The sequence below is a fragment of the Drosophila montana genome, unplaced genomic scaffold, assembly GCF_035044405.1.
Source record: "Drosophila montana isolate Dmon_TW-CO22-7 unplaced genomic scaffold, ASM3504440v1 contig_2326_1, whole genome shotgun sequence".
NCBI classification, from domain to species: domain Eukaryota; kingdom Metazoa; phylum Arthropoda; class Insecta; order Diptera; family Drosophilidae; genus Drosophila; species Drosophila montana.
In genome coordinates this window covers 159,950-181,275 of record NW_026997209.1, presented here as the reverse complement: position 1 = coordinate 181,275, position 21,326 = coordinate 159,950, and the positions used below count along the sequence as shown (strand labels likewise).

General features: G+C 39.3%; 1 protein-coding gene across 1 annotated transcript; it reads right to left on the bottom strand.

Moving 5' to 3' along the window:
* Positions 1-1,043: 1,043 nt before the first annotated feature.
* LOC135427781 (protein disulfide-isomerase A6 homolog) lies at positions 1,044-2,587 on the bottom strand. Its single transcript, XM_064681381.1, has one exon. It carries the CDS (start codon positions 2,516-2,518, stop codon positions 1,199-1,201), a length of 1,320 nt encoding a protein of 439 aa, XP_064537451.1. The 5' UTR covers positions 2,519-2,587; the 3' UTR covers positions 1,044-1,198.
* Between the last annotated feature and the right edge of the window lie 18,739 nt (positions 2,588-21,326).

Here is a 21,326-nt window from a genome sequence, read left to right as displayed (position 1 = left end):
CATAGGTGTCTGTATGTGTGTGCTGCTTTGTTGTTGGCACATGCTTAGCTGGGCGCTTTGTTGCCTGGCCGAGAACTCCTGTCCTGTCGAAGTCTGCTCGCTGGCCCTTTGGCTGAGCCATTTTGTCAGCCAGGATTAGGTGACCATGACAATTGGTCAATGGTCAACGAGCAACGGGCGTCTGTTTGTTTGTTTTCAAAGGAACTGCCCAAAGGACTCGTAGGCGACGCCTTAAATCGACGGCCCCGCAAATGTTGCCCTCATATTTTATAAACATGTTTTCAATGCGCCGGAAGATAAATTCGACATCTAGAAACAATTATTAATTCTTAGGAATAAATCGTAAGCTTTGCTCTCAAGAGTCTCTCTTAGGCATAAGGAATACCCTAAAAATTAAATGCTGCTCAATGAATATTTTTGTTATATACCCTTTTGTCATGTAATGCATAGAAGAAGACATATCCGACACTATAAATTATATATATTCTAGATCAGCAGCCATCAAGTTGACATAGCCAAGTCCGTCTATCCGTCCTTCCGTCTGTCCGTCTGTCTGTTGCAATTGGATCTAGTCTCCAGATTTCATCATTAAGCTTTTCATAGGTCCGATTTACTGTAGTAGAATACATATGTTGGAACCGCTTGGATCCGACCACCATATCATATAATTGCTACAGGAACGATAGGTAGAAAAGTAGGTTCGTGTATGGAAAACTGTTTTGCTTATCAAGATTGTTGAGGGAAGGCATCCCAATCAACACACAGAAAAAGGATGGTGTAGGTCAAAAGACGTCTGTTCAGTTTCGTAGTTTATTCGCAAGAGAACAAGATTAACCTAAAGCTTCTGCTATTGGCAGTTGTATTCAGATATCGATTTATCGATTAATATTATGACAATAATGATGATAAATCTTATCAGGATCGCACTACTATATTATATAGCATTATACGAAGAATCGGTTACAAATTTTTGTTTTCCAAGATATTTTCATCGATCTTCACTATTCTCACATATCTGCAAAAGGGAAATGTCCACAAGGGTATTAAATCTGCGGAACATGAAATTTATTTCATAATTTAGACAAATTATGCCAAAAAAGAGTTCAAGCTGAGTTTTTGGAGTACATCTAACTGAATCGGTTCTTTCACGAATTCAACATTAACTGACCATGACAAATAATAAATAATAAAAATAGCTTTAGAGCTCGTCCGTGATTGAACGCTCGGCGACGGCATCCTGCCCGTCCCAGCCTATAACGCTGCGAATGGGCGGCTTTTGGGCGCAGTTAACAGTTGAAGTTCTGCCACGCCCCCTGACAATATCGCCCAGAAATTCATCCAGTGCAGCTTCCGAAAACGAGCCCTTAAAGACGGCATATCGCATTCGACGGCAATTGACCACGACCAGAGCCGGATAGCCAAAGCCGCCCACGCGCAAACCCTTCTCCAGGGCCGGCTGCTGGCCGCCCTCGGTCCAGACCCAGCCCCAGCCCTGCTGCGCCGGATACTTGGCGCACAGTCCGCGCAAAGTGCCGAGCAATTTGTTGCGGCACCGGGCATTGCAATCGAGCAGCGTGGGCAGCACGGAGATGACGCACCAGGACCTGTGGCCGCAGGCATTGAACAAACTCGACTCGTCCGTGATCTCGGCCACGTTGGGTGCGGGCGCCACCGGCTTGCTGTTGGCCCAGCTGACGATGGCCGCCGCAGTGCGCTGGCCCGTGTATACGACTGCGTCGGCGGGCTGCTTCGACTGGGCCGGAAAGTATTTGATGGTCGGATAACTGCGCACATTGTGCTCGGCCGCCTTGTGCTTGTTGGCGCTGGCGTCCAGGGCGCCCAGCTTGATCTTGCCCTTGAGCTCCCTGGCCGCCTCGATCCAGGTGGCCGCCAGATTCTTGCAGTGCGGACACCAGGGCGTATAGAACTCCACCAGCCAAATGTCAGCCGAGTTGAGCACCAGCCTATCAAAATTATCCGCCCGCAGCTCCGTGACTTCGCTCGCCGAGCAAACGCTGTTGCGGGCCGCGTCTGTGGCCACGTCCAGCCTCTCGCCAAAGGCCGCCTTTACCTTCTTCTTGACCTCGGCCACAGCCAGCTCGGCCATGGCCTGGGCTGTGCGCGGTCCAAAGAAATCGGTGGGCTTCTGTTTGTCAGCACCGAAAATTTTGATAAGCGGAAAGCCGCGTATTTCATATTTGGCGGTCAGCTCCGTGTGCCGCTCGCTGTTGACCGCGCCCAGCTTGATGACGCCCCTCAGCGCCTTGGCCAGCCGCTTGTATTCGGGCAGCATGGCTTGGCAGTGGCTGCACCAGGGCGCATAGAATTGTACAATCCAAATGGCGTCGTCCTGCAGCACCATGCTCTCAAAGTCCGAGCCAGTCAGCTCCACAACGCCATCTGCCGGCGAGTAGAAATCAATCGAATGGGCAGCCACCAGCACAAAGAGCGTGAAAAGACTCGAAACGGCAACGAATGCCGCCACCTTCAGGCTCCACGATTTGGAAACTTTGCTCATCTTTAATTAGCAAAAAAAGAAATCTAATACGAAAAAAAAACCTTCCTATGCAAAGTCTAATAATTTTCTCCTACAAGTACGAATGTCTCCTACCTAATGTCAACAGTTTATGACTATTTGCACATAGGTTGCTGGGAAAGAAAGCCTCAAACTCACATCAAATTGTTGCCTTATAGTCTCCATAGCTCTCGAGCTATGACTGTGAAATGCTTGTGAACTATTCGTGAAATAGTTGTCAGATTTAAACACCTGATCGCGGCCATAAAACACACTACGCCCATCAAAACTGGTTGAAATATACTCAAGAATTTTGTGATAATGTATTAGGAGACATATCTGACCCCATAAAGTATTTATTATTAATCAAAAATTTTCATACTATATCTAAGTAGAACCCCATTTCATAAATATGTATTTATTTATTTTTTATTATTATAGTTTTTTATGCTTAAGCAAGTAGAACTTCATTTAATATTTTTATTTGTTTATTATCTATTAATATTATTATTATTGTTTTTTTTTTATAATTTAGCCAAGTGGAACTTAATTTAATATTCATTTATTTATTATCTATTAATATTATGCTCAATCTTTCTGCAATCATATTGTAACTTGAAATGAAAATTCGATGGCGAGAAATAGGTCCACATTCCCCAACTCGCACTTTAAACTTTGTTGACATTTTTCAATTTGTGGCAACATTCAAGCTAGAAATTCGAAAGTTTTTATTTTTTTAACAGCTATAACATATATATATATGTATATATTGAAAGGAAAGAAACTTAGCCAAAAGCTAAGAAAAATAAAATAAAAACAAGCAAATAGAAGAAGAAGAAGAAGCTGGTGAAAAAAGCGTCAATGAAACCTGCCCTAAATTCGCACAAGCGGCTTAAAACAACAACAAAGGCGCTGCCAAGCAAAAAACAGGACACAAAGCGTGGCAAATAAGAGGAAGAACAACAACAACAACAAGCATAAGGCGCAGGTGGAACGCGAGGGAGGGAGGGTGTCAGGCGGAAGCAGCAGCAACAGCAGCAGAGGTTGAAAATGTGTGAAAGGCAAAAGGAAACGTCGACGCTGCGTTTTTTGCTGAGGTCCTTGTTGCAGGACACGCACCAAAGGAGGCGCAGCACGCATAAATCTAATGCCAAATTACATTATTTTGTCATTTCGGGCCCCACGCACAAGCACAACAGCACAGCCCAACCCCCCCGACCCCAACCCCTAGCAATTGCCGCTGCTGCTGCTGTGTCCTGCTGCAGTGTCCTGTCCGCAGGGCATAAAACACTGTCAAAAATAAACTTGCGCCAAAGCTGGTAAAAAAAAAAGAAAAAGAAAACAAATGCAGAAAGCTCTTGGGGTAAAAGTTTGGTTTGCCTGCCGAAAAAAAGTACATTATATGCAAGCGTGCAAAAAGGGGGGGCGCGGGCTGGGGCAGTTGCCAGGGTGTGTGTGCGGGTGTGCGGGTGTGTGCGTGCCGTGGTCTGAGTGCTGGGGTTGTTTGCCAAGTTCGCGGCCAGGCCGAAAGTGAAAGTAAATGCAAGCGCCGTGAAACGAAGCTGACGCGTCGCAGTCGCAGTCGCTGTCGCAGTCGACGTTGCCGCTGACGTCGTGCGTTTACCAAATATCCTTCGGCACGTTGCTTGGCCAAGGACATTGCGGCCATTAAAATGGAGGCATTCAAGCTATTCGAAGCGGCTTTCTTGAGACGCGCGACTGCAGCAAAGGACACAGCGACTCGCGCTCGCTCACACTCACTTGCAGGCTCGCTCGCTCTCGCTCTGGCACGCTCGCTCTCTCTCTCTCTCTCTCTCTACTCGCTCTGTGAGAGCGGCTTGCTCTCTTGTGTGGCGCTCTCTGCGTTTGCGTGCTCGCTGCGCTTTCACTTTCTTTGCCTTGTCCTTTGCCTTGACAGCATTTCACTTTCACTTTTCACACACACAAAAACCCTGAAAGTTCGACGACGCGTCGCGCTCATTCTCGCTCTCTCCCTCTCTCTCTGTCTCTCTCTCTCGCGCGCGCTGTCCCACTCTAGCGCTCACTCACTCTGTCGCACACGCTGCGACTTCCTGTCTGTGTGTGTGAGCTTCCGGTTTTGTTTTTACAACTGATAAGGCGTCAGGCAGGCGGCGTTGCGTCGGGGCGGCTGCCCCAAAAAGTATGCTATGCTTTTTACATGCGCCCGCAATGCTCTGCTCTTTGTGTGTGTGTGTGTGTGTTGGTGTGTGTTTTTGTGTTTTGGGAAGACGACCAGCAGGCGCCCTTTCATTGTTGTTGCTGTGCGTTGCAAGGATCAAGGACGTTCAAGAAACCCGAAATGGGCGACTGCTCGGGCCTCGCAACGACTGAATAAAAAAAAATGCAGGGCGTACATTTTCATTTACTTCTGCTTCTTCTCTTGGCTCTTTTTTTTTTTTTTTGGTGGTGGCTTGACTTTGACATGGGTTTGGTCGGTGGGGCGTCGTTGGGTGGCTGCAGCTGCCTCGCAGTACATAGCAGATGTGCGTGTGCGCCTATATGTGCGTGCGGGTTATATATGCCGCGCTGGGGGTAGTTGGGCGGCTTGGCGGGGCTGGCCTCTGCTGCTGCTGCTGCTGCGGCGGCGGGTGCAGTCCTTTATTGAGCCAAAAACCACCCAGAAACCACTTTGGCTTCAGCGACAGAAGCCGCTCAAACGACCGACCGCTGCGTTTGTAATTTTTTGGCGCTTTTTGTGCGTGTGCAGCGAGCGTTGGGTTGCTGGCGGCGGGGGGATGTTGGGTTCTTGCGGCGCAGGCGGGGCAGGAGCGGCTTTGTGAGTGACGTTGATTGCTGTTGTTGTTGTTGGGGTGGTGCGTGTGCGTATATGCTAGGGTATATAGCCAGCCCGCTGGCTGTTGTTGTCGCTGGCTGCTTTTCTAAATTGCGTAGTTTTCGCAGTGCACAAGGAAAATTTTCATTGCCTTTTGGCTTTTTCCTGCTGATTCGCTTTTCCTCTCCTTTTTTTTTCTATTTGCTTGCTTATGTGGGTCGCAGCGGGTCTCGGGTGTCTGCGATGCATAGCAATGAGTTGTGCGTGTGTGTGTGTGTGTGCGTTAGTTTAAAGTGAAAGCAACGCGCTGGCATTTTCCTGGGAAAAGTTCTGGCTTTTGAGGTTTGCGCCTGTCTCCCCCTTCTGTGCTGCGTTTCGGTTTCCTAATAAAGTGCGTGCCAAATGTCGTATGCGGTCTTTAGGCGGCTACAGTTTGCCTTCCTTTACACTTAATTGCCAACCTTAAAGCCAGCCAAATGCGCCTCCTTCAAATATACTTTAGATAGCAAAGCAGGAAACGAAATTAATTTTGGCATTAATGTGCTTTTGAAACGACATGAAAAAGTTGAATCTAACTGCAAGAGTTTCTAAAGACGGAAACGGAATAGCAAGCATATCTGCAAGTTGTCTAATGATAAAGGGACTCAGTCGAATCGATGAGAATTTAGGCTGTATTTCTTTAGTTTTCAGTTCTCAATATCATTTCAAAAGTATTTGCTCATGTTTCAAATACGATTCAACTCTTTTTCTTATATAATTCCAGAGTTATAATTTTAATCAAGATCGATTCTGTAAATATAGTATATATATATATACATACAGTTGCAAACAAAATAATAGCACCACTACAACACATTTTGTACTTGATAAAAAAAAATGCGATTACTGTTGCGATTTTTTTAAATCTTTATTTTTTTTATATTGTTTAGTATTCCCCATAAATAAAAAAAGTGTTACCGTATGTATATACTTATATATATGGTATAGAGCTGATATTATTATATTTTTTTATTATTATTAATTAATTAATTATTGTTATTATTATTACTATTACTATTACTATAACTATTACTATTATGATTACTATAAGTATTATAATAATTATTATTATTATTATTGTTATTATTATTTTTATTATTATTATTATAATTATTATTATAATTATTATTATTATTATTATTATTATTATTATTATTATTATTATTATTATTAATATTATTATTACTATTACTATTACTATTATTATTATTATTATTATTATTATTATTATTATTATTATTAATATTATTATTATTATGATTATTATTATTATTACAATTATTATTGTTATTATTGTATTATTTCCATATTTATTATTTTAAATCTTGGTATTATTAGTTTTATAAACCTTTTTTATTATCAATAATAGTACTCTTATAATTGTTATTATTTTTTTGCTTATTGTAATTGTAATAAATTCTACTATAAATGTAAGCCCTTTGTATTTGTAGTTTTTCCATGGGGCTGAGCACTTTTGATGCACATAAGATTCCAACATTAAGAGATCTTATCCTCAAGAGCAGAACATTAACACAAAACATGTTCTAGAGCTCTGGCAATATTTGTAATATATATTTATTTTTATTTTTTTTTTAAAAATATATATACATGCCTTTTGATGTTTCACCTATCAAAGCTTAGCTGAAGCAAGCAGTCCAACATTGACGTTTGACTCATGGCAGCATCGCGTAGGTGTTATATAGAATCATTTATATTTATATACCCTTCGCTACGCAACCCCCGCGCCCCTCCTCCGTCACCTGCACCCAAAGTCCCACTGCGCATTCACGGCATTTGCATGCGACGCCAACGAGCGCTGAACTTGCCGCGCGCTGTGGCAACTTGTATCCATTCAAGAATTTACCCAACTGACAGCACCTGCCCATCACAAGCTGTAAAATGCCGCCAGCCCCGCCTCCTCTCTGATTTTCCTTTGGCATACACTACATTTCCACAATCTCGCAGATGTCAATCAAAACAAAATGTCAGCCTGCAAGTTGGCCCCTTTGCCCGCTCGGTCCCACATTTAACTAATTTGAGCGCAATCGTTTCGCATTTTCCATTTCCCTTTTCGGGCTTTTTAGCTTTTTTACGGCAACAGCAACAAAAACAATTAAAAAACTTTGCTGGCTTAAATGTATTTGTAATTATGTATTAGCTAGAGAAACAAAAAATATACAAAATTTGTGCCTTTGAGCTTTGAGCTGCCGTCGCAGTTGTTGTTGTCGTTGTTGTTGTTGTAATTGCTGTCATGCTGATAACACATACAGCAGCAGCAGCAACACACACACAGCAGCAACAAACACACGCACACATACTGCCTTGTGCTATGTAAAAGCATTTTGGTACATAAAGCGACAGGAAACACGCGCAGCAGCGACGCCGACTGCGCTGCCAGTGTGAGCATCCAGCATTTTGTTGCATTGAAAGACGCAGCCTACGCACAAGCCACACACACAAACACACACACACACACACTCGCACACACACACACAGCTGCAGAGTAATTATGTTGCTCGGCTTCTATGTGGCTCGCCCCAAACTCCAACCCCTCGCTCTTTGGTATTTTTAGTTGTGACTCTGCCTTGTTTTCATTGCATGCCACCACCAACCACACACACACACACACACAACGCCCACCGCAGCCCCTTTTTGCCACTAGTTATGTGTGTGTGTCGACGTCGACGTCGACTGCGCTGCGCAGCTCATTGAAATTTGAGGATTTTTGTCTCAGTGCCCTAATTAATTTTACGTACCATGAAAATCATTGTTTGTTGCTTTGCTTTTTCTATATTTTGGCATTGTTGTTGTTGTTATCAGCGTGTGTGTGTGTGTGTGTGTGTGTGTGTGTGTGTGCTTGCGTGTGTGTGCGTGGAAGTGTATTTGTGTGCGAGTCGCGTTGCAGAGACCTGTTTGAGCTACAGCTAGAAAAACAGCAGCTCGCGCATCTTAAATGAAAATATTCCTGCAGCATTACTTGGCAATCCACACTGCAACAAAATAAGTGGGAAAACATTTAAAATTAATTTTTGTATTTACATTGACATACAATGAGCATCAACAAAATTTAAAACAAATATATTTGTAACACAATTTCTATAAAATATTAACTGGGCATCAGGTGCGCCGAATTTGATATATTTCTATCTCATTTATCAGAGATACACTGCAACAAATTTATTCCAATACTAATTTTTAAAATTTTTAGTAACAAATAAATTATTTATTGTTTATTATATATAGCCTTTTAATTGTAAATAAAATGTATTCTCAAATATTTTATTAAACCGCTTCTTAAAATTTTTTTTTTTTTTTACAATTTTTTACAATTAGTTATTGCCTACTTCAAAAACTTATATAAAAATAAAATAGATTCCAATAGAAATTAATTATTCTCTCTTTTTATAAACTTATAAATATTATATTTTCAATATAACTTTTAGGATTTACAATATATCCCAAATAAAGGGAACTTTAGTATCAATAATATAATTAACGATTTATTTTTCTATATTCTTCACAGATAAATGTTTTTTCCTTACAAATCCCCACTAAACTAGATATCCTTTTTATATATGAAAATAAAATGAATCCGTTTGCCTATAATGCTGAACTGCGCTCAAACCACTTGGGAATTTTAAGCGCTAACGTTTTCAAAAACGCTTTGCTTATCTTTCTTCTCGTTCACCACCTAATGTCCGCCGCTTGGCAATAACAATTACCAGCATTTTTTCGAGCAGTGCATAACCTCCTGCCCAGCAGCTGGCTTCTCCGCCCGCCCCCAGTTGAAGCGCACTTAAACTGCGCCATATTTTCCGAACCTTGTTGTTTTTGTTGCCTTAAACGTTGGCGGCGTTGTGCTTGTTGTCCTCGTTGTCGTTGGCCGTTTGGAAATTTGAGAAAATTAGGTTTTGTTTTAGCTGCTGGCTAGCCGGCAAGCACAGCTCAGCAGAGTACAGCGCAATGTCCTGGCACGTCCTGGCCGCGTCTTGCGATGGCCTAACCTGTTATTTCTTCCTCTTCTACGCTTTGTTTCTTTTTTTTGTTGTTGCTGTTGTTGTTGTTGTGTGCTGATGTTGCCGCCGTGGTTGGCTGGTAATTAAATGCTGCGTTGCTGGACCACAGCAGCGGCAACAAGGACAAAGTACACAGGCCGCGGGACGCAGCACGCGCAGAGAGTCTGGCAGGCTGGCAGGCACCTAATCAGCAATCCCAGCGATGCTCGAATCTGAGCCGCTGCTTTCAACCCATCCCCGGGGTGGAAATTATGCAAATGCCAGTTGCCAAGGACCAAGGACACATAGACGGGCACCCAGGAGCAGGGCCGGCTGGCAAATTGTTTTCCATAGCTGCATTTAAAATATGCTCCAGTTCGCATTCGCCATGGCTACAAATGGCTCTGGCAGTTTAATTAAAATTTCACTTTCGATGTGCTTTCACATTTTTCCCCTTAAGCCCAGTTGGGATGTGATTTATCAGCAACTGCATTATTGGCCATATCTCAAAGTTATTTATATTAAATAGATGCGCTTTGATAATGCCGTATGAAATGTTATCAGCTTTGGGAGCTAGAACTTAATTTGTATTTAACAATTCTTTTTTATATTTATATGTCAAGTTTGTCCAACAAATTGCAGTCTGAGCTGTTTTTTTGCTGCTAAGTCTCAACAGGTTTTTTCATTTTATAGTTTGCCATGTATATTAGTTCATCCGCACAATTACGCTCAAAGGATAATCCCTACTTTGTTTCTATATCACTTTTAGCATTTGTTTAAAATTGTTTATTATATATTTAGATAGATACATATATTAAAATATATTGACTCAATTATTTCGAGTTTATCTTATTGCCAGAGCATCTCGTTATTTATCTGCCTTAATTTGTTTTATTTATAGAAAGTAAATTGAATAAATTTTCTATTTACATAAATCTTTATATGAGCACCTCTCATAATCGTTGTATGCCTCCCTTTAGTTTTGTCAGTCATATTTGTATTATTGTCTTCTGCTTGGTCCTTTGCCCTTCGCGGCATTCAATTTGTGTTTTTTGACTTTTGAGCATTTCCCTGGCAACCTTAATCTTTCCCATTTGCTGTCATCCATTAGGCTGATGCGCCGTTTGTGCTGCTGCGGCTAATTAAGTGCCCGTTAGGCCTTAATAAATAACAATTTATTAACATTTTAAAGCAAAAAAGAAAAGATTGCCAGAAGCTGTCTTAAATAAGAAGTGCTTACTCAGCTGGTTGGGAAATAGCCGAAATATTTGAGTATATTAAGCAAAATATTCGAGGAGGTTGAAAAGACATTCCAAGTTTTTAGTTGCTTTAGATTATTCATACGGTAAATATTAATATTTAATATTAATATATTTAATGTAAGGAGCTTAATATAATATAAGGAGCTTATTTTTGAAGGGAATACAATTAAATTCTTATAATTTTTGGAATCCAAAAGTAAAATTGTTTGTTGTGGTTTGATTAAAAAAAACGCAAGGGTGCTTACTGTGAACATTATTAACATATTTGGCACTAAAATAAATTTATCGATAATTATCGATTATAATAGATGCATATCCCATACTTAAAATTCACATTTCTTTGGCATAAAAGCATATATATTTGTTGAATACACTACTGTATATGATATTTTCCCTATTTGGCTTCTTTATTTAACTATATTTATTTAATTATAAACTCGTTATTGTATGAAATATTTAAAGCCCTTTTTATACTCTTGTAGAGGGTATTATAATTTAGTCATGAAATGTGTTACGCATAAAGGAAGACATTTCCGACATTTCGCTTATCTCCTAAGATTACTTTAGTCTGAACTTCAATCGCTTGACTTTGTAGAAAATGCACCGATTTTATTTCCATAAATGTTTTTTCCTTCTACAAATTTGATTCATTTTTGGCAAACATGTATATTCGTCCGTAATTTGTGGGATCTTTTCGCTCTCGGCATATCGAACGCCATCAACCGCATCGTTTGACTGCAGCGGTCCATGATTTATTTACCAAATTTGTTGTTGTGTGTCGTTGTGACCATTAAATTAATTGCAATTTATCGATTTTTAAATTGCAATCTCAACGTTGGGCCATAAAAAATATTGCGCGCCGCATCGCACGAAGCCCCAAAATGCCGCAGCGCGACCCCAGCTCTGTGAGGAGGGGTGGGGGGGGGGGGGTGCGGGTTTCATATCATGCGTGGCGGCTACGCAGAACTCGTGGGTTGGACCGTGCCTGGAGGCAGGATGCAGTCACGAAATTCGCGTTCTCTGGTGTATACAAAATAAATTTGACCGGCACAGACTGTGCGCGAGTCTGGCCTGCGTTGCGTATACGTAACGCGACATTGGCTGCCGAGTGGGTGAGGCAACTCCTCCAGTGAATTCCACACAGAATAGGGCTTATTAACTTGGTGAGGAGCTTTAGATGTGGACGAGAGGGAAAGGTTTGATGTGGATCAGATTTGACGTAGTGGCGAATAGTCTATTAACTTTATTATTTTAATTATTATATACTTTATATTAAATATCAGAAGAATATCTTTAACATTGTCTTAGCTATAACTTAACTGAGCAACTATGAAAACGATGCACAAACCTTCTTTGTTAGAATAATATAATATATTCATTAGGCAATCATGTACATATACACCCAAGTTCTACTTAGATCTTGGACATACTTTGTTGTTATTTATATTCTTAACTATTTAAAGAATATTCTTAACATTTATCAAATCGTTTTGCCAGACTTAATGTAGGAGACTTTAGAGAAATTAATTGCGTAGCTTTGTTGTTACCTTAAAACTTTCTGAGCTTCTATTTTGAACTAATATCTGACCTTATTATACCTTATTATAAACTTACTTGTCTTTACATCAGTTCTACTTTATTACCAGCTCAAATATCTCCTATTTCTCTTATACTTTCATAAGATATGATAGCGCAGCAGCCCTTGACACCATATATCATTTTAAAGGTATATGACCAATCCATATGCAACCCACAAGTTGCAATCTCATATTATATATAAATTATGTATGGGAGCACAGGTAATAAAGAAAAGTTGTCAGATATGACTTAAAACAATCATCAAATCAGTTTTTAGATTTAAAATTTACAGAACACCTTAAAAAGAATATGCATTTATTTAATATTCCTTAGCTGTGGACATAAAACTCTAGATACTCTTTGTTACCCTGTCTTATCTCTATAAGAACCGTAAATATAAGACTGATAAAGTAAAGATAGTTCAAACATTACGAAATTTTTCATTTTAAACTGTGCAATTTTTTATAGGGTATTTATGGCTCGTCCTTTAGGACGATATGCTTACAACATGTTCACTTGTTTGACCAGTTATTTCTTTATTTTTCTTTTTTTCGCTCCAGCAGCAGCAATAATGAAAAATATATGTGAGCACCATTAAAATACATCAGATAGGCATAGATCACACCACGCCGTGTGGGTGTGTGTGTTTCTGGGTGTGTGTGTGTGTGTGTGGGAGCCCTGCTGGTCATTTGCTTGCCACATGCATTGACATTTGTCGCACCATGTTGCCACTGAAATTGGAGTTGTTGCTGCTGCCACCGCTGCTGCTGTCGCGTTATCTTTGCTGTCACAGCAACGTCCGTGTGTTTGGCTGCCTGGGCAATCTCATGTGGGTGTCTGGTGTGTCTGAGTGTGTATTGGAGTGGGATGCGTGCAGCTTTATGCAGGTGGTGGGTGGCTTGTTAGCACAACGGAAAGGCCAGCGTATGTAACTTTAATGAGGTGCTGCCCCACAGCAGTTGAATGCGAGCCACGATAACTGAACAAGTGGGCAGAACGCACCCTAATAACCTTGAGTGCTTGACTTCTAACTCGCATGTCTAAAATAAGCTAAAGCTTCTTAACTGTGAGGTTTCTGAAAACAGAAGATTATTAGGAAACAGTTCTGCGAAAATACTAAATGATATTAAATGTTGTTTGTTAAGAATTTATTGTGCAGTTCAAGCTTTAAGTAACAAATCCAATCAAATATTTTGGAGGGCGAATAACAAATGTGGTATTCCCTATTTTTTCTTATTACAAAACGATTTTAAGGAGTACACAAAGTTCAAAGTTGGGTTATATTTTATGGTTTTCTATTGCCCCATTAAAAAATGACATTTAAAACTGACTGTTAAAACTTTTTAAAGAGAGTTGAATGACGCATGCATTTCTTATTTATACCTATGATTGAGCACTGATTGATTAAAATATTATATTATATAAAATCTAATGTATAAATTCTGTTGATTGTTAAATTTAAAATAATGCTTGAGTGGAGATTGACCACTGATTGATGCAACATATTTTGCTGTATATAAATCTGCTTGCCTGATTGACACGAATCCTTATGGCATATAAGTATAATGAAAAAGAAAATGTATGACTTTTTAAGTCAAGATTGACCACTGATTGATGCAACACATTCTGCTGTGTAATAATCATCTTGCTTGATTGACTATTGATTGTGATAAATCTTCACGATATATTAAATATATCTAAGAGTCTGCTACCTACATATATATAAGTATCTCAACAATAGGCTAATGATTGATAAAGAACCAATTGATGTATAAGTATATTGAAAAAAATGTATAAGCAATTTGGAAGGTGAATGCCAGAAATAATTATTTCTGATGTGTTAGTATTTGGGGAAGTACATGCCAAAAATAAGATTGATAACTGATTGATATGAATTTGTTTGATGTATGTGCCTTTTTTCCTGTAATAAACGTCGTGTAGAGTGAATGATTGATACACAACAATTGCTATGGCTATGAGAAAGCATACTTCAGCTACTCCCACCTCGTGCCAAAATGGTCAACACTTCAAACGGCAAATGTACCGAAAAAATAGACAATTATCAAGGTATTTAGGTGCTCACAGCTTGTCGCATATAAGAGCCTGTCGTATGACAAAGCAGCTTATGCTTAGCATCTATGGCACTTTACAACTCAATGTCTAAGCAACATAAATTGCTGTGCCAAAAAAAAAATAGAAAAAAAAAGGAAAGAAAAAAACAAGCTAAAGAGAAAAACAGGAAAGGGAAATATATTTCAAGTGCTTCTTGACTTGCCCTACTTGTTGTAAATTGTGCGCCGGAAAAAAGAGAATGGGTAGAAGAAGAGCAAGGAATGAAGATGAAGAAAAAGAAACAAGTTCGACGCTTCGTATAACTTTGGTTCGCATGTGTTGTGGTCTTCCATCATGGCCCACAACTGTTGTCTGGGTGGCAAAATGCGAGCATCAAGTATGCGCACTGTTGGCCGGGCATAGAAAAAAAAAAAAAACAAAAACGGAACAAGAAAAAATAGCTGCCTCACTAAAGCGAGCCTGAAAATTGTGCGGCGCAGCAGGCAGCAATCCCCCCCCCCCAAAAAAAAAAAGTAAACCAAGTTGGAGGCGTGGCAGCTGCTGGCAAAAGTGCGTGTGTCTGCATTGTAAAACTTTTAATGGCTTGTAGCTGGCTGAAGGCTCGCGCGTTCCCTGCACACACACATATGTGTCCCGCAGGTGCGCGCCTACCACACGCCGTTCCCCCCTCCAAGTCCCCCTCTGCAGCGCGTTTATCGCTTGCCAGAGTTGCCATAATCATTAACGTTATTGCCAGTGTTGTGCAGCTGCTAAATCTGCCGCTTGTATTTATTTTTCTTGCTGCTCGAAATGCATTTTCAATATACACGAGCGAAGCGTCGCCAATTTATTTGCGCTGCCTGCTTTTTGCACATAAATCAAAAATGCGTAAAAATTTATACGTCGTACGCAATAGCAACGCGCAGGAGGGTGGAGAGGGGAACCCTGCGGGGGTTGGGGGTGTTATAGTCAGCGTGTGTATGCCAGGCAGGCTGGCAGGCAGGCATTTACTTCCTTTCTGCCGTACCAGCTCCCTCAGGCAAACCCCAGGCCCATTATCATCATCAACAGTCAGCAAAATGGCCCCAACTTGAATGTTGAATGCCAAACGGCAGCAACAACAACAACAACAACAACAATAACAACAACAACGGCCAGAAGAAGAGCAACAAGCAGTCGCACCTGAAGCTGGTAGAAAATACATTTTTATGTTAGTGTGGGCCTCGGGCGGTTAGTGAACGGCCATATGGAGGCTTTGCCAATGGGCCTGTTAATGGGGTGAATCGAGCAGTTAGCGTTTATAAACTGCACAAATTCTTTTTATTATAGCTATTTTTAATTTTATTTTTATTACTATTATTATTATATGAAATGCCAAATCTTACGGGGCCTTCGGGTAAGCTTAGCAAGTGCTGGTAATTAGACAATTAAGTAGATTCGATTGGGGTATAATATGCACGAGGAACAGATATGCAAGCGATGTACGTGGACTGCTTTAGACTTGGACTTCATGTGAAAAATTCATATTTTTTGTTATATTACTAATCCTTTTTATTCAAATTAAAAGAAGAAACTAAATTATTTAAAGTTGAAATAGTTCACATACATTTTTCGTTTAAATGTCTAACAAAATTCTAACAAATCAAAAAACTCTCTTTATATTCTATTCTTATACAAATATCTATTTATGAACCATTATTTTTTTCGCGTTTTAATTGCTCATTTCATAAATTTCTATATTATTACAAGTATTTTAAAACTATTTTCAATTATAAAAAATAAAATAATACCATATTCATGCTTAAAGAGAGTATCTATGTGTTCCATAAAATATTCTCATTTCTGTTTCAAGCCAATACAATTATTTACAAATTATTTAAACAAGATATCCATGCTTTAAGAGCCTCAACATATTCTTTACACGACGTTTCAAATCTATAAAATAATTTTAAAAAATATATCAATATCCAAGCTTTAAGGGATACTCAACTTGTTAATATGTTATCGTATCTCAATCAAATGCATACAATTTTTGCAATCATAGTTCATCCAACTAATTTGTCGCCCTTAGGAACAGAATATTCCTATATATATATATATATATATTTATATATATGTGCGTCTATATCTATAAGAATTTATGTGAACTTTATGTATCTGAATTTCTCCCCCTTTGTGTACTTTATTATTTTTGAAGTAACTTTTGGACATATGCACAAAATCCGTTAATATTATTTGTATTTAAGCAAAATATCTTGCTAAATGTGTTTTGGGCAATATTTCGAATCGACCCTCGTTCTGCCACCCTTTTTTGTGTATTTCGGCAACAACGTTGCAGCAAACTGAGGTAAAGGCCGCCAGCCGTCGCTACAAGTGCCCGTGGCCAGAACCAGAAGCTGCAAGAAAACGACACACAAAAAAAGGTAGCAACAGCAGCTGGCGTGGAGCGTGGGGCGAGGGGCGTGGCGTTGCCAGTGGGGAGGGGAAAGCGCAAAGGTGCGTACAATCATTTTATTGATTTATATGCCGAAGCTATTACAACTGACATTCGAGTTTTCCAACAAAATGCGGCCCAACTTTTGTGTACATGGCCAGAGCCGGCGAGGCGTAGGCATGGGCGGTGTATTGAGTGAGAGAAGGGGGCGGGGGGCCCAAGCAGCAAGGGAAGGGCAGCTGGTAGAGAGACGTAGAGAGAGGCGTAGCGCAACCCCAAACCAAAAAACCTTTTGTCAATGTTGCTGCGGCTGCTGTTGCTACTGCTGCTGCTGCTGATGCTGCTGTTGTTGTTGCACTTGGCTGGCGCTGAGGCTGAAGCTGAAGCTCACGGCCATGTTGCCATGCCCCATGCGTCGCCGGGGCAACCTGCAAAGATGAAGACGCAGCAGCAGCAGTAGCAGCTCCGACCGGGCCGTTATATACTTTTGTGCCTTATGTGTAGCACAGTTTTAGGCGTTGCTTTTGTCTTTTTAGTTTACTTACTTTGCCGCCTTGTCGGGGGCGTTGAGTCGGCGAGTGGGTGTGGCTGACAGTCTTGACAGCGCACTCGTTACTTTGACAACACAGCAGGCAGTCGCCCCTCACACCCCTCAATACCCCTCAGCTACTGGCTGGCGCGCCGTTTCCCAACAGTTTGTGTATCCGTGAGATACTTTCGCGCTGCGCTTTTGCACTTGTCGTTTGCTTGGTCCCAAAAACTTTCGCTCAGTGAAAATCAATTTATCACAAGAGACGCGGCTTGTGCTTGATTTTCACTGCTCCACAATATTTTCAGCTATACGTATATAAATTTATATATGTATATGTAAGCTTGCGTATGTGTGTGTGTTTGTGTGTGTACTATGGGGAATGTCACTTGGCCAAAAATTAATTAAGGCCAAGATGAATTCTAGCTACAAAATGTTGGATTCTATGCCGCCTTGTCTGTGAAGTCTGTATATTAGTGTGTGTGTGTGTGTGTGTGTGTAGTCTAATTAAAATTTATATATGCGCAGTTGATAAGTTTTTAGTGGCTTAACTTGTTGATGAGTAGCTGTAGCAGCTGTCAGTTGACTTGCAAATAGATGAAGTCTCCTCTCGGCTAAGACAAACATTTAATATCCAAGACAAACAAATGGAAAAAATAGGAACTAGCATTAATCGAAAATAATATGAAACTATCTTTTACAAACTATTTTCAATTTTATTTATGGTCTTCTAAACAAAAAATTGAAGACAATAAAACGTGCTCCACAATCCGTTGGGTCTTTAAAGATTTGTTAAACAATTTTTAGCAAATTTCACATTATATAAATATATATAATTTATATATAATATGGAAATACGATAATAATATTATGTATAAATACATAAAGTTTTTATATCATATACAAATACTGGTGAATTATTTTAAAATTTTTAGTTAAAATTTAATCATAAGCAGGTCATTTTATGTAATAGTGTTGCTTAGAGCGAGTTTCCTTATTCATTTCAAAAAGAGATTAAAACCTATTTAGGCAATCTTTTTAGCCTTTAGCTTAGAAGGTATTTTTTTTATTTTAATTTCTCTATTGTATATTTTTTCAGTACAATAATAATTTTTATAATTAATAATTTTATAAGTTTTGTCCGCTTGTAAATATGAAGATAGTTGCTTAAACAAGAATTTAAGTTTATAATTCAATGTGTTCTAATGATAGAGAGCTCGATATCTTCTCTCCATAAGGCTCATCCTTCTATGAGGGATAATTATACATTTATAGGATAGGACTATTTATATATATATTTATATTGTAAGGGCGACAAATGTAAGCAGTTAAGACCTGCTTAGATTGCAAAAGTATCCACTGATTGCCCAATTCAAGCTTCCACAAAATCTGCGCCTAAACCATTTGGGAATTATAAGCGAACATGTGCTACATTAGCTTTAAGGCCATCTTTGTAACTCACCACGTGTCAACACTTTTGCTTTAAATACACGAATCTCAGCTGCTTTCTATATTTACTTTTCCAAAATACCTAGCTCCAGCAATGGGTCAAGCCAAAGTGTTTCATGGTCCAGACCCATAACAACTATTACATTTGTCGTCGGCTTAGGCAGAGCTCAGCGTTGTGGAAGCACAGTGAGCAACATTTATGACAAATTTTTAGCAAATTGTAATCCAATTTGACATATTAATTAAGTACATTGTTAATTTGTCGCATTACACACACACACTCACGCACGCACAACAACCCCCACAAGGCCAGGCACACAGTCCCATTTACGGCTATAATTCTCGCACTCACTCTTCCTCCTCAGCACGCTCCGCAAACGGGCTCTAACTCTAAGTAGTGAAAGTAATAGCCAAAAACTTTTTGACACACTTTGCGCACTGCGGGCACACGCAAACACACACACGCACACACACTCGCACAGGCGAAAGTATATTTGGGACAGTACAAAGAACGCAGGACACAGGAGAAACACTTGGCCGGAGCACAGCATACAGGAAATTGTTGCCTGTGTGTGTATGTGTGTGTGTGTGGAAAAAAGGGATAAACATGTGAAAATTTATTGTGCGCGTATTTAGTTGTACATAAACAGCTATATATGTGTGTGTGTGTGTGTATGTGTGTGTTTGTGGCCGGCAAGTGCAGCAGGGCAGCTACAGGACTCTGGTCCAAAATAAACTCAGCTCAACGTAATCGTCCTGGCGTTAAATGAGATATTTAAGTCATTCGAGATGCGTGTGCGATAAGCACAATTCGGGGTCAAAACCAAATTTTAGAGCACCTTTTTGATACCCAGCATAAATGTATATGTAGGGTATGTGAAACTTGTATAAGTGTTTGTATTAGGCAAGGTAAAAAAATGTTAGAGCATCTCTGTTATACCCTGTAAATGTGAACATGTAGGGTATGATAAACTTATATAAGTTTAATGGGCAAAATTTGGGGTCAAAATCAAATTTTGGGCATCTTTCTGTTACCCTGTTAAAATGTATATATAGGGCATGATAAACTTCCATGAGTGTAAGGAAAAATCGCGGTCAAGCCCACATAAAAGAGTACATTTTTAATATCCTGTAAGTATGTATATGTAGGGTGTGATAAACTTCTATATATACACTTGAAGCACCTTTTTAATGCCCTGCAAATGTATATAGGGGGGTATGATAAACTTATATAAGTATATGTAATAAGCAGAAGCGAATCTTTTTCATATAGAAAATTTACATATTTTTTTTATCAATATATTTACAGCCTCTGCATGTACTACCCCACAGAACTCAGGATTTATAGGACTTCGAGGGAGCAAATTTGGTATGTAGACTCTTGACACTAAATGCTTTGAATTTAAATACATTTTTTATATTAATAACGTGAATATAACGTACTATGTAAGAATGCAAAACATGCTTCAGTAAACACTCCTAGTTACAGGGCATCTCCAAGTCAATCGGTTTCAGCAAACATACTTTTGCTTGCTCTGATTTACCGCTTACCCGGAGCGAGTTCTAGGCAATCAAAGTATGTGAAAATAATGCAAAAGGTCTGTTTTGCATAAAAAAAGAATAAACGAAATTTTTGCCTAGCCTCATTTTATTTACATATTTCGCATCTACGAAAAAAGGGCTGTGGATAATTACTTGCAGCATCTCTGGTAACTTTCCGTTCTACTTTTTTTTTGCAAGCAATCTCTTTAGATTAAAATTTGTATTGCGTTACATACTAAGTGGATCAGTGGGCCAAGGGCGCTTTAAAACCAGATTTGTTTCACATTCTCGCGACTTGGCCCACAAAATGTTGCATGCTTTTGGGCGTCTTTTTAAATGGCATTGAATTGATTATGGAATGGAACAGTTGAACATGGCTGCCAGCTGTGAATATTAACATGAACTAATAAATAATGGCATAATTATTTCATAGTTTTCTTGAGAGTTTATGGTAGAGGTCATGAGAGACAGCTTAGGTGCATTTTACACCCAGAACCCAAAAAGGGTAAATTGTTTTTTTATTATGGAATGCTTAATTTAGCTTACATTAAAATAACAATATTCAAAGTTGGAATAATTAATAGTTAACCATTTCAAAATATGTTGTTCCATATGACTTTTTTTTACATCTTACTGATTTTTCTTGATCTGGTTAAATATTAATATTATGATCACACTTTGGCAAGAGATTGTGTGGCAAGAGATTAAAAGTGTGGAAATGTGAAAATTGAATTTTGACTATAATCAAATTTAAGTATTTCCTATTATTAAGTTATAATTAATAAAAGTTTTTGTCTTAACACAATTTTTGTTAGCTTCAATTTAGTTTCGAGAAATTGTTAAATGTTATATTTATTTTTTCGCAACAAGAATAAGCCCAATATATATTAAAAATTATCTGTGCTTAAACATACATGTTAAGGTGCTTTTATCGTATTTATTTGTATTTGCTTGTCGGTTACTAACAACCAATTTATTATTATCTCCACCCTGCTTCCCTCGCGGCCTACACCAATTATTTGTTAATAAATGTCCAAAGGCAAAACAAATGTGAGATAAAAATAAATCGCAGATGACAGCCGCTGGGCACACACACACACATGTCCAGGGGCATATTCCCACATGCGACGAGCCAGA